The following is an 11,584-nucleotide window of genomic DNA, read 5'->3' as shown; positions in this document are numbered from 1 at the left end:
TTTGCAGGCTGAATTTATTTTTAGCTTTGTCATTGCAGGTTGTCAGGGAAGTACCAGCACATGCAACAATTAAGTGATCACACTCTCTCTTAAATTTTTCAGCATCCTGTGTCTGTTAGCCGACAAAGGAAAAAGAAAAACCCAACACTTGCAATTTATAAAAAAAAAAAAAAAAAGATCTTAGAGGAAAAGCTGTGGCTTCCTTTGTGACGTTTCTTCCACCCACATCTTAGCTACAACATTGTTTTGATTTCTCATCTAATAATTTCCATTGGCATGTTTATGTTCCATTCTTAAGCAAGAGGTGATAAAGAGAAGAACAAGAGGTAAAAAACTGGCCAAGGTGAGAATCCCTGAAACAGGATGTGGCCAACTGTCACACCACAAGACAACAGCGTGAATCTATTTATAGCTGTTTAATGGGGAAGCTTTTTAGTTTCGGCATCTTCTGAGAAATAAGAAAAAAAACATTCATACATACATAAATATTGAAACCTATGAACACACTAACAGAGAGATGTAGGCAACGATTAGGAATATAAGTAGTACATGTGGCACACAGATTAGCATTTAGCTAATCTGAAAGTCAAATCCTTTCTCATGACTATTTTTTGTCTGACTCTGTTCTACCTTCTGTGAAGTGACTAGATAAACCACAAAAATGCAGAAGGAGGAAAAACAGAGAGAATTGCTAGGGAACATTTTGTTCACAGTGGAATTTGGCTCTAAAATTAAAATTTTCTCCTTTTTAATGTGATTAGACAGGGATATAAAGTAGAAGATACTCTCTTCAGACTCAGCCTTTTAAAGTTAGTTTTTACCCTGAACAGCAGGTTGTTGTTTTCCTTTTTTTTCTCAGTGTACCAGGTTAATGGAAAACTGTCATAGGGAGGGTTCCCTCTCATAAATAAACAAACAGTGGAAAACTAGGCTCCAAATATTCCCACTGGCGAAAAATAGGGCCCTTGTCTGTCTGTATTAAACAAGGTGACATCCTTTCAGTCGCTGTAGTGCCGTTGTATTCGGTGAACCACAGGGCAAGGCTGTGCAGAAATGGAGATCTATTCCAGTCAGGTGTGTCTGTGGCCCAACATTTATGACTGTGATTCACTATGAGTCGTATTAAACAAATTGAATGCACAATTCAGCTCCTTTGTCAGGGAGTTCCACTCTGTTTTTTTGCGGCGGCTTAAAGATAAATCCCCGTCTGAATGGGGGTGCGCCCTAATGGTTGAATGGATGTGCAGTGGGCTAAATGCATCTGCACGTATCAACTAAGATGGAAACTGATTGGCCTCCAGTTGACTGGCTGCCAATTTGGTGCATTGAACCTACAAGGAGCTAGGAACCACTCATTGTGTAACATCTTCTGGGTGTTGTCACAGCTGCCCACTGCCTGTTGATACTACAAACCATTTCAGAAAGACTCCTGCAACTTCCTGTCCCATCTGTGTGAATTACTTTGAATATATTGGATCATTATTTTTCAAAGGCATCGTCTTGCAGGGGGCATATTTTGTCTAAAATTAAAAAAGCAAATGGTAAAAACAGACTACTAATAGTGTAGTAGTGTCCTTGGCAAGGTCGTCCTCAGTTCATGTGGACGTCTCTGTAACTGTAGTAAGGCAGGTTTACAGACATTCCGTACTGTTCTTTTTTCTTTTCCACAGAAGGATTTCTCCTTTCAACAGCTCAAATTAAAATAAATGAAAACTTTACATCTATGGAAATGTATCATAGTAAACCAAATTTAAAATGTCTGTATTTATGAGTGAACCAAAGCACAGTTGAGCCAGGTTTAACTATCTGCAAGGAAAAGGATTAGAGATTCCATTACCTACAAGTCATCGTACCAACGACTGGAAACTGTGAACCCTTCATGCATATTGGTTAACATTAAAAATGATACCAGTGTCTGGTGATTTAGGCCCAGACTTTGCACACATGTGGCCACACATGTGGCCCAAAACAAATGTGTTTTGTGGTTGTCTGAGTCAGTTGTGTTTACACCTACTGGAAATGTTCCGTTTAGTTTAAGCCTTTTGTGGCGTTTGGATAGAAGGTACTGGAGAAATTAATGCTCACAGTGTGTTTTCCAGCAAATGACCTGCTCTATTCACAGATCTGCCAAATTGGACAATATGCAGATTTTTCTTTTTTCTTAGGGGTTAGGAAACTAAAGGCTGTAAACAGCAGCTTCCATCATGTAAACACGATGCAGATTCTCCAGGTATTGTTTATGTTGATATGGGTGAAAGCATTTTCACCAAACAACAGTATTTTATTGAATTAGTCCATTCAAGACTTTTCACCATTTTAACCACCCTTGAGGCAAATCTGTGTCTGTCTTAAAGAAAATACAGACAAATGTGGTTTCTAAGGACGACTCATGGGATGGACACAGTCAGACAGACTCAGACTCTCAGCATATGGGAGGCACATTGTAGTCTGTTGGTTGAATGTGCTGCTCATTTGTTTTGACTTAGTCTTACAGCTTGACATCTTGTTTATGTTGGACATTTGCTGTTTGGGCAAATAATAAGTTATTTGACAAATTTGTTCAAGTGATTTTACTGTTTGTCATGCTAATCAAAAAATCTGTAGTTTGATTTTCCTGTCAATTTTCCATCTGATTTTACTTTGTTTGGTTTTCCAAATACAAAAGCACAGACAGTAGCAGCTGTTTGAGATTATAATTCAGCAGCAAAAGTGACTGTTTGAAAAAAAAAATTATACAAAGAGTATATAAACTTTGTTACTTAAAAATCAGGACAGATCAAGGCATACGAAAACAAAAACAAAGGTGTTTCTTTTGTTTTTATATGAAAAAGTCCAAGCATCGATTGCTGACTTGATTTAGCTGCTTGAACAGTTCAGCACGGAGCGAGTATGCACCTGAGATTCGGTTAGTACTGTTAAAAGAGCGCTTAGTGTTGCTGGGGTTCAATACTAGCCGGTCTTCTTGGAGAACAGAGGATGCCCTGTGGTCAGCAGAGATGGGAGTGATCAGGCCTAAGAGCCACTTGGAGTTTCCTGCAGCTGTAACACAATCTTCTTTTGACAAATCAGAACTGCCTGGAATTGACCTGAGACAGAGTGACTTCACCTTCCCCCCAGCTGACTATCAACAACACAGCCTAAAGGCTTCCTTCCAAGGTCTTGTGATCTCCCTTGGAGTCTCTTGATACTGAAGAAGCACCTTTGTGAACTTTTGCAACTTTCACTACATGAATTAACTGCAGCTGTGCTAAGGTCAAGGACCTTCACACTTAAGCAAAGGGGGAGTTTCCTCTGCTTACTTAGAGCTCCTGCAGCAGCACAGTCCAGTGTGTGAGAAACAAAACAAAACTTCCTCCAATTGTGCTGCTTGGAATCTCGACATCATGGGAGGAAGCGCCTGAGTCATAGAAGCACTTTGAAATAAACACTGAAACACACTGGCATTGAATCTGCGTAGAAGCTCGAAGATGTAAACGATAGACTCCGCGTTTAAACTTCATCTGAACTTGAGCTTTCATGTAAAATTGATTTGCCGTGGAAGCCAAACTAAGGCTCAAAGTTGCTGGAGAGAGTGAGAGAGAGAGAGAGAGAGAGAGAGAAAGACAATTGAATTTCCTGGTACATATTACTTTTGTTTCCCCACTATATCAAATCTTCTCTCGGGCCTCAGCATAAACACTTAATGGACAATTTGCTGCCTCCCACACATGGCATGAATGGCTGGACCCCAAGGCTCAGATGCTACTCATCATGTCCCAGTAACCAGCAGCATCAAACCCAGGTAGGGGTCAAGGATTAGAACACATAAATGACAAAAAGAGACAGTGAGAATGAAATGAGAACAGGGCAGATAGAGGGAGAGGCGGTCTTTATTCCCTCAGATAAACACAAATGGAACGAGACAAAGTGTTCCACTAATGTTTCATCATGATAAAGTGCTTCATAAATTCATCTGAGCCTCGCAGGTAGACAGCTTCCAATCTATCTCAGGGCTCCCTTCGGGCCTAATGATGTGATGATATGTACGGACAGAATGTTTCATCCCAGTCGTATGAAGCCCCGTGCCTTTGCATGTGGAAATTCTCAGCCTCCACGCCTGACAGAGGAAATGATAGAGAATCCAGGGGAGCAGTAGTGTGAGGTTGTTTTAAGAACAAAGCCCAGTTTGCACTGTGTAGACCCTGCAATACTTTTTCAGGCTCTGTGGAGCCCCTGCTGTCACTGGCCATGGCCAAATGTCTCACATTGCTAAAGTGAACAATGATGCAATGGAATGCATGGTTTACATTTAGACTTGCAGAAAGAAAAAAAAATGGCAGTGGTTGATGTTCAAAGACGATGATGTTTTTGTTTATTATGACATCATCGTGTCCATTTGCCAGAATCCAACGAAAGCAGGACAAAGGATCTAATAGCTGTCTCTTCAACCTCTGTCATACTTTCAAGGTTGATACGCTACTGTACCCAAGGACCAGATAGTGATAGTGAAAGTCTGCTGGTGTTTGGGATCACACACCTTATTCTGCTGGCTGCTTCTGTTATCTGCATTTAGTTTTAGTTAAAAACAATTGTTTGTACCAATTATTGTCAATTTAATTTCTAAGACTTTTAAGTCCTGCAAAAAAATCATAAAAAATGTAATTGTATTCAACAAACACAATATCCATAAAGTTTTCATTCTAAACATTAATATATCCAAATCAAGTATTTAAGGAAAAGTGCCTTAAAAATAGTAGAAAATGACCCAAAACATTATAGAAAAAAATCAGCCTACAGCCTTATCAGTTGATAAACTGGACATGTTTCCAAACCAAGGGTCCAAAAGGTCTAGGTGTGTACCAGGTTCTCATCCTGCCTTACAGACAACAAAACAGTAGGACCTAAAGTTAGTGGTGGTCGAACGACTAATGCAATTATTTTGGCAGCAGTGGTGTGTAACCTTTGTTTCTGATCATGCGTGGTGTTCCGTGCCCTCTCCCTCTCTCTCTCTCTTTTTTTCTTGAGCCTGCCACTAACCAGCTCCTTCGCTTATTTCCTCCCTGGCCCAGGAGGCCACGGGTGTGCTAGCACAAGGGCGGTCTCCTGGGAGAGTGAGGGGGAGGTGTTTACGTGGTTAGAGCTGCTCTCCAGTGCCCTCATCATTGACTTCTCTGAACAGTTAGTCCAGAGAGCGAATCAAATGGTAAGAAAACAACAACAGAAAAGAATAAAAAGCTTTAGACTTTGCAGCAAAATATTAAATCATTTGTTGTCATTAGCAGATCCCAATAGATGAGCTTTGTAAATCATTAATGCTACGCTGCAACAGTATATTCAGCTGGATTTAATGGTAAATTTTAGACAAACCCAATTATCTTTAGAAGTATATCTGAAATCATAAAAAGTATACCTAACTAATACTAGTCTTTGGATGGTATTTGAAAGAAAAAAAAAGTTTTGCTCATTGTCAATACTTTTACGGTAAAATCCCTGTGCCATCATTTTACCGTGCCATGAAATATTTGTCCCTGCTGAGACTGCTATGAAATACTTTAAACTTCACTGTTTTTTTTTAAACATGGCACATTGAGCGGTGAAACACTGAGCATACTGAAACAATCACACAGCATTGGATTACAGTTTCTGAATGAGACCTTGGCCGTTCACCTGCATACAATACAGTTTATAACTAAGTTGGTGCTGAGCTTCATAAATCACCTGTTGGGTCTCAGTGGTAATGTGAGATTTCAGAATTGTTTCCTTTTATTCACAGACAGAGATGTGATGCTCTTTGTGTCCATAAAAAAAAATTAGATCAGTATAAGCTTTACTGGTACTCCACTATCTATCACAACCAGATGGCTCAGAGAGGCTGCTTCATGTTTTAACCTAAATGCTAGTGAATGTGTGTGAATAAGCATAGCTGTTCATAACTGTTTTACTAAGCATTAAAACCATAAAGTCTACTCCTGTGCTGTCCTAACACATTTGCTTGATGCAAAAATATGAATGAATTGTCACTACATTTTGCGTAAACTAATGGTTCCACTATTACCCCCTCAACACCGATCATGATTTATAGACACAAAAGGAGTGGGGGTCACTTCAGAGCACATCTTGAACTGGTCTCGAGGAGATTCGAGTTTCCTCAGACATTACATTGATGTTCATATGTGGATGTTGTGCAGCTGTCAGAGTAGACGAAAACTGCCCCGCTTCTCTAAAACAGACACTTTGTGTATGTTTTATACATATAAATATCAAAGAAACTTCCTCCTGATTTATTATGTCAACTCACAGAAACCAGAAACTGGTAACATTGTTTATTGGGTAGCAAATCTGAACTCTATTGTTGTTGGTTTGTTTTAAACCTCCTCATATTTCATCCAATTTCAATAATTAGACTTTAATTTAACCCTTTTTATTAATCTCAACTAAAGTCATATTAAGTTCATCAAGCTATTATTCATATCCTTATTTCCCGAATTCTCGTTTTTCCTGTTGTTCAGTTTGGGTGTTTTATGGCACTAGATTGTATTGAAAACCAACTGAAATAATGAACATCCTGGCCTTAACCTAAAGGTTGATGAGACACGGTGCGGACTTTCATAATTTAATCTCCCAATAATTCACACTGAAGAAATACTGTGAAGGGATTTCTGTCTTGGTTATCATTGTTGTTTTGAGACAAATTAGGCTCAGCAGAGTACTACTGGGAGTCAGGGGACCTGTTGAGGTTTATAACTGCGATGGGTCATATGTCAACAGTAGGACACTTACAGTTCAGTGGTTATGATCATTCCCTCCCCTGAAGGAAACTCTTTCACCCAATGCGGGGTAAGTTTTTGCGGCCGCTGGTGGGAGAGGAAGAAAATGTGATTTTTAACTGCAGTAATGTTTATCTTCCTTTGACTTTTACTGTTTTGCCCTTCTAACAGCTTTAGCTTCAAAACGAGCATGAAGTGTGTGTGAGAGAAAAGAATGGGGGCAATGGGAGTAGCTGCCAGGGAAAAACACCAAGACTTCATGCAACTTTCTTCCACCTCACATTTTCCCCTCTTTCCCCTTTCACAGCGTGTCTGTATGTCTCCCTTTTGTCTCCGTCTTCTATATTTATTTGACTGGGCTGCTTCTTTTCAGACTCTCTGAATATTCTTGGACATAAGGTCTAAATGGGAACTCCTGAAAAAAAAAAAAAATTAGCTTTGTATTCTCCTCAGAAGGAAACAGTATTAAAATACATTTGTTTTGTGTTAACTAACTGTTGTAATGTTTTTTTTTTTTTAATTTACTGTGCTATTTCTTTCTCTTTGGTTTCTCTCACTAGCGTTGTGAGTGTGTCTCACTAACTTGAGTGTGACGCCCGTCAGACTCAAACCTCAAGGCTTTTGACTTAGATCAGGCTTAAGCACTAATGATGGGAGCATTTGCGTAGTCCAAAGCAATCAAATTAACTTGAGCAGACTAAACTAAACCATTAAGACTCCCTTCCTCAGTGACTTGGGCTGTATCCGCATGGAGAGATGAACTCTTCTAAGATTTGCAAATTTCAACGGCTTTCCCCATCCTTTGCCAGGCTTGATCATACTTCTCTGTTGACATCCGTCCCTACAGGATGCTATTTCACTGAGCTAACAAATTTCAAACAGGGAGCTGTTATTAAGTGGTCTGGAATAGAACCCTTCTGTTTATTGATGCCACAGGTATTTACATCCCCTTAAATAAGAACCAACAACACTTAAACTGCTGCAGGCAAACATCTCTGTGTGGTTCATGGACATTCAGTTATCAGGGACTGACCTTAGTCCTTGACCAGGACGTGAGCTGTGGAGGGGCCACAGTTCTTGGGTCTGCCCTGAACTTTGACCTCCGCTTAGAGAAACACTTGGCAAATTGGTGTTAAATATGTGGAGGATTGCGATGAGTTCAACTTTCTTAAACCAATGGGAAATATGAAAGGGTTGGGGCAAATGAATGGTTTCTGTGAAGGCGACACTGATGTGGTATTTTGCTCTAAGATCAATTATCTCTGCAGAAAAACGGTGTTGTGGTAAATGTTGTCGTGGTGTAATGTTTGAACATTATCTCATTTAACTTACAAACAAAGCAACCATCTAATAGTAGCCCCAAAAGGGATGTAATAGGTTTGCCACAATGATGTTTTTCCTTCAAACCGCTGCACATGCTGAAAATAGTCCGAGCTGACCATAAAAATTTATCAGAAAAACAGATTAGACACTATTATAGCTTAAAGCGGGGCAGATAAAGGGTAATATCGGGGGTGAAGACTCCCTCACTGATCATCCTGTCAGAGACAACAACCGCATGGATGTTTGTCATGTGTGATTCAGTAATCAAAGTGTCTGGCATATGGTTGAGGGTCTGTGATCACAGATATACTCAGGAAAATCCAAGCCAAGCCGCAGCGTTTCTGTCTGTCTTGACCTGCTGTGATCTGTGTGGCTCAGTGGCTTTGAAACGCGTGTTTCCTCAACCTCAGAATGTGAGCCACATAAACTGAGCCTCTAAACAGCTGTGTCAGGAGAATCTATAAGAAACACATGACGTACGCTGAACTGAAGGAATATTTCTTTAATAAATAGGCTTAAACGTGCTCAGAGAGGGAATTGTGTTATGCGTCTCGTGGCTTTAGTCTGTTATATTTGATCTGATGGTAATTTCTTTTGCCATGGTCGTCAGATGACTTCCAGTGGAACAATGGAAGAAAATTATTTGCAGATCTTTACAGTAGCCAAGATGCATTCAGAAGAAAAACAAAGAAAACAAGCTTAATCTGGTTTAGAATCAGAAAAAAGGGCTCCAGTGAAATGGGACCATAGATAGGCTACCAGACACCAAAGAAATTTGTTTTGATAATTTATCTGCAGATTTGCAGCAGACACATTTTTTTTCAGTGACTGTGGATATTATGACGGTGCAACTGAAAACCAAACCTGATCTAATTACTAAGCTGCCTGGCCTGGGCCTGGTAACACACACACAGGCACACACGTGCATGTCAGCACACACCAGGCAATTTTGGCTAATGAATGAAGTGAACTCTTGATGATTCATCTCACTGCACCTTTTTAAATCTAGTAACGTCCCTATTGATTCAACAAAGAGTTGAAAATCAAAGCTCCTGTGGAGTGACCCCATTGCCACTGTCATGTGTAACCACTTAGATATGATTATTTGCTAAACTGCAAGCAATCATGGACAATAGCCTGTGTAATTGAATAGGTTTCATAAGTGATATTAAAATTCTGATCTGAACCAGGAACAAAGCCAGTGGAACAACGACAAAAGAGAGCATGAGCAAAGGCAGATACTCCGGAGAAGTTCCACTCAACCGTGAACAGTTGTTTAACTCCATGAATAAACTTTGCGGCTGTTTAATCAGTATAAGAGGACGCCCCCCTTCTCTTCCAGTCTGGGATGACTTTGATTAGATCCCAAAGATTTATTTAAACATATCATATAATAATTAATACATTTTTAATTAAAAATAAATTCACCAACCATGCGCATTCCTGATATAAGTTAATACAGTTCAGATGTATGAATAATAAAAAGCCATATGTGGTCTGACTGGATGGAAAGGTGAATTTAACAACTCATGTCATGTTAAAACAAAGCTCCAGTGTCAAAGGATATCTACTCTATATACAGCAGCAGTATGAATTTACCAGTATAACACACACACATTATAGTTGCTATATGCAACAGGAGACTTTCTCCTGTTGCAGTTGATGTTTTCATTTAAATTAATCATATACATTTAACCTCATACACAGCCCAGAACACTCTTCTGACAATTGTGCAATATCTAATAATGGGTAGTTAGAGCCAGAGCTGTTCACCTTGCATATTAAACCTAATGACTTTAATCCTAATTAGGAAAAAATTGAATCAAATGCATAACTGATCTCAGAGGTGCAGTTGTTAAATCATAGCTAAGGTAACCTCATGCCAATTCAAGAACGCAGCCACCTATTAATTTTTCCTCTGGTTATAAAACTACTCCAGCAAGACCAAACTCTTACTTATACCTCACCATCTTGAGGACTGCCAGGAAAACAGAATTCCTACCATGAGACGGCAGCATGAACAACAATAGTAAAAAAATCCACATCCTCTTTGTAGTCATAAATAATAAAAAAAAAAAATCCATCAACCTTCATCTCAAACCCGTCAATATCTCTACGTCTAAAAGGAGACTCTGTTCTTGGCTTTGCACTTAACCAAGACTGCCTCTACTTCTGCGCACTATTAGCTGGAGCTTGACCTGCTCCCTAAAGGCCACAGGGTCAAAGGTGGAGTATTGTGAAAGCACATGCTGTCACCATCTCACAGAGCATTTCCACATCTAGACGATTCGACCTAAGAAAAACATACAGTAACGACTATGCTTTAGTTGCTCCCATTAGACACTTCAACCTCCACTTTAATGATAACCCTCCCATCCAAATCCTCTATGCTCTACACCCCCCCACTGCCCCCTCCCCTTCTGCAATGTCAAAGCCAACCTTGCGGCACACTCCAATGTTAGCGACTCAGCATGTTTTCTATGCAGTGAGGGTACATTCTCAATCATCATTAGGGGTTTTGCGGAGTCCTGGGGTATGGGCAACGTGCCAGGATGTGTAAAAGTTTCCATTAGGAAAGCCTGGAGATGCCTTCAGAAATGTTGGTGGTTGACTGAGATCTTTAGTGAGAGTAGAATGCCGTTTCTGTTGCAGGGTCAGACGCGTAGGAAGTAGGACTAGAGAGGGGACAACATTTCTGTTTTCATTTTGGAAAAAACATGCCTGGAAGATTGTTCGAATGCACAAATCTGTGTAAAAGGAGGAAACAATCACAACGATGCAATCAGAGCGCATAAGTCAAATGTCAGAAATACACAGAGGCTCCGCTGCACTCTGTGTTTTTCTTGTTTTGGAGAATAAGGGCCCTCTGTTTCTGAGAAAGGCAGCTGGTAGAAATCTGGATGTCTGATTAGCACCAGTCCCCGTGCAGCATTCAGCTTCATTTCATGATATCACCCAATGAGGCGGCAGCTAATGGGACAGGACACATGGCAACAACAGCCTTAACCAGTTCAAGCATACAGTCTATGTTTGTATGTGTGGACACAAACTAGTAATGACGTCAGCAACATTGTTGCCCCAGACATGTGACAAAGCATGCCATCATTCATATATTCTCTTATTTTAGCTTTATTAGTATGGCTAACACGACCAGCGTGCATGACTGTGATTTTCATCAATTCTATTGTTAGATGCCCAGATGTGACTTAACTGGTGTGTTAACTCACAGCCATGGGTCTTGTTAGGCGAGTTGTGAGTAAGTATGAAATGTTAGAAAAACTTTGGTTTTATGTGAGCACCCCATTAGCTTTTTATGACGGTGAGTCAGTAAAGCAGCAGGTCTTACAGCAGCAGTAGCATTCCCCCTAATAACGCAGAAGCTGATTCAGTCAAAGATGAGTCTGAATCACTGAGAGAGAATATTCTACCCTTTCATACGATCATCATGTCATTCTCTGCACTTCATAAGCTTCCATCAGAATAGCTATGGTTCATCAGATTCAAATGGAGCGATT

At 40.0% G+C, this 11,584-nt stretch overlaps 1 protein-coding gene across 2 annotated transcripts in view; it reads right to left on the bottom strand.

The window, feature by feature from the left end:
* LOC103388659 (nuclear factor of activated T-cells, cytoplasmic 1-like) overlaps positions 1-11,584 on the bottom strand; it is a 50,816-nt gene that overhangs the window by 1,974 nt on the left and 37,258 nt on the right. Inside the window, exon 10 of one of the 2 annotated variants that reach the window (XM_025061736.1) lies at positions 6,084-6,833. The exons of the other annotated variant lie outside the window; for it this stretch is intronic. Within the exon in view, the coding sequence (XP_024917504.1) occupies positions 6,763-6,833 (71 nt within the window). The 3' untranslated portion in view covers positions 6,084-6,762. Of the gene's footprint in view, positions 1-6,083; positions 6,834-11,584 lie in introns of those variants that run through there. 2 annotated transcript variants of the gene reach the window in all.

Source organism: Cynoglossus semilaevis, chromosome 13, assembly GCF_000523025.1.
Source record: "Cynoglossus semilaevis isolate Cse_v1.0 chromosome 13, Cse_v1.0, whole genome shotgun sequence".
Taxonomy (NCBI): Eukaryota; Metazoa; Chordata; class Actinopteri; order Pleuronectiformes; family Cynoglossidae; genus Cynoglossus; species Cynoglossus semilaevis.
This window is presented reverse-complemented; position numbering and strand designations above follow the sequence as displayed.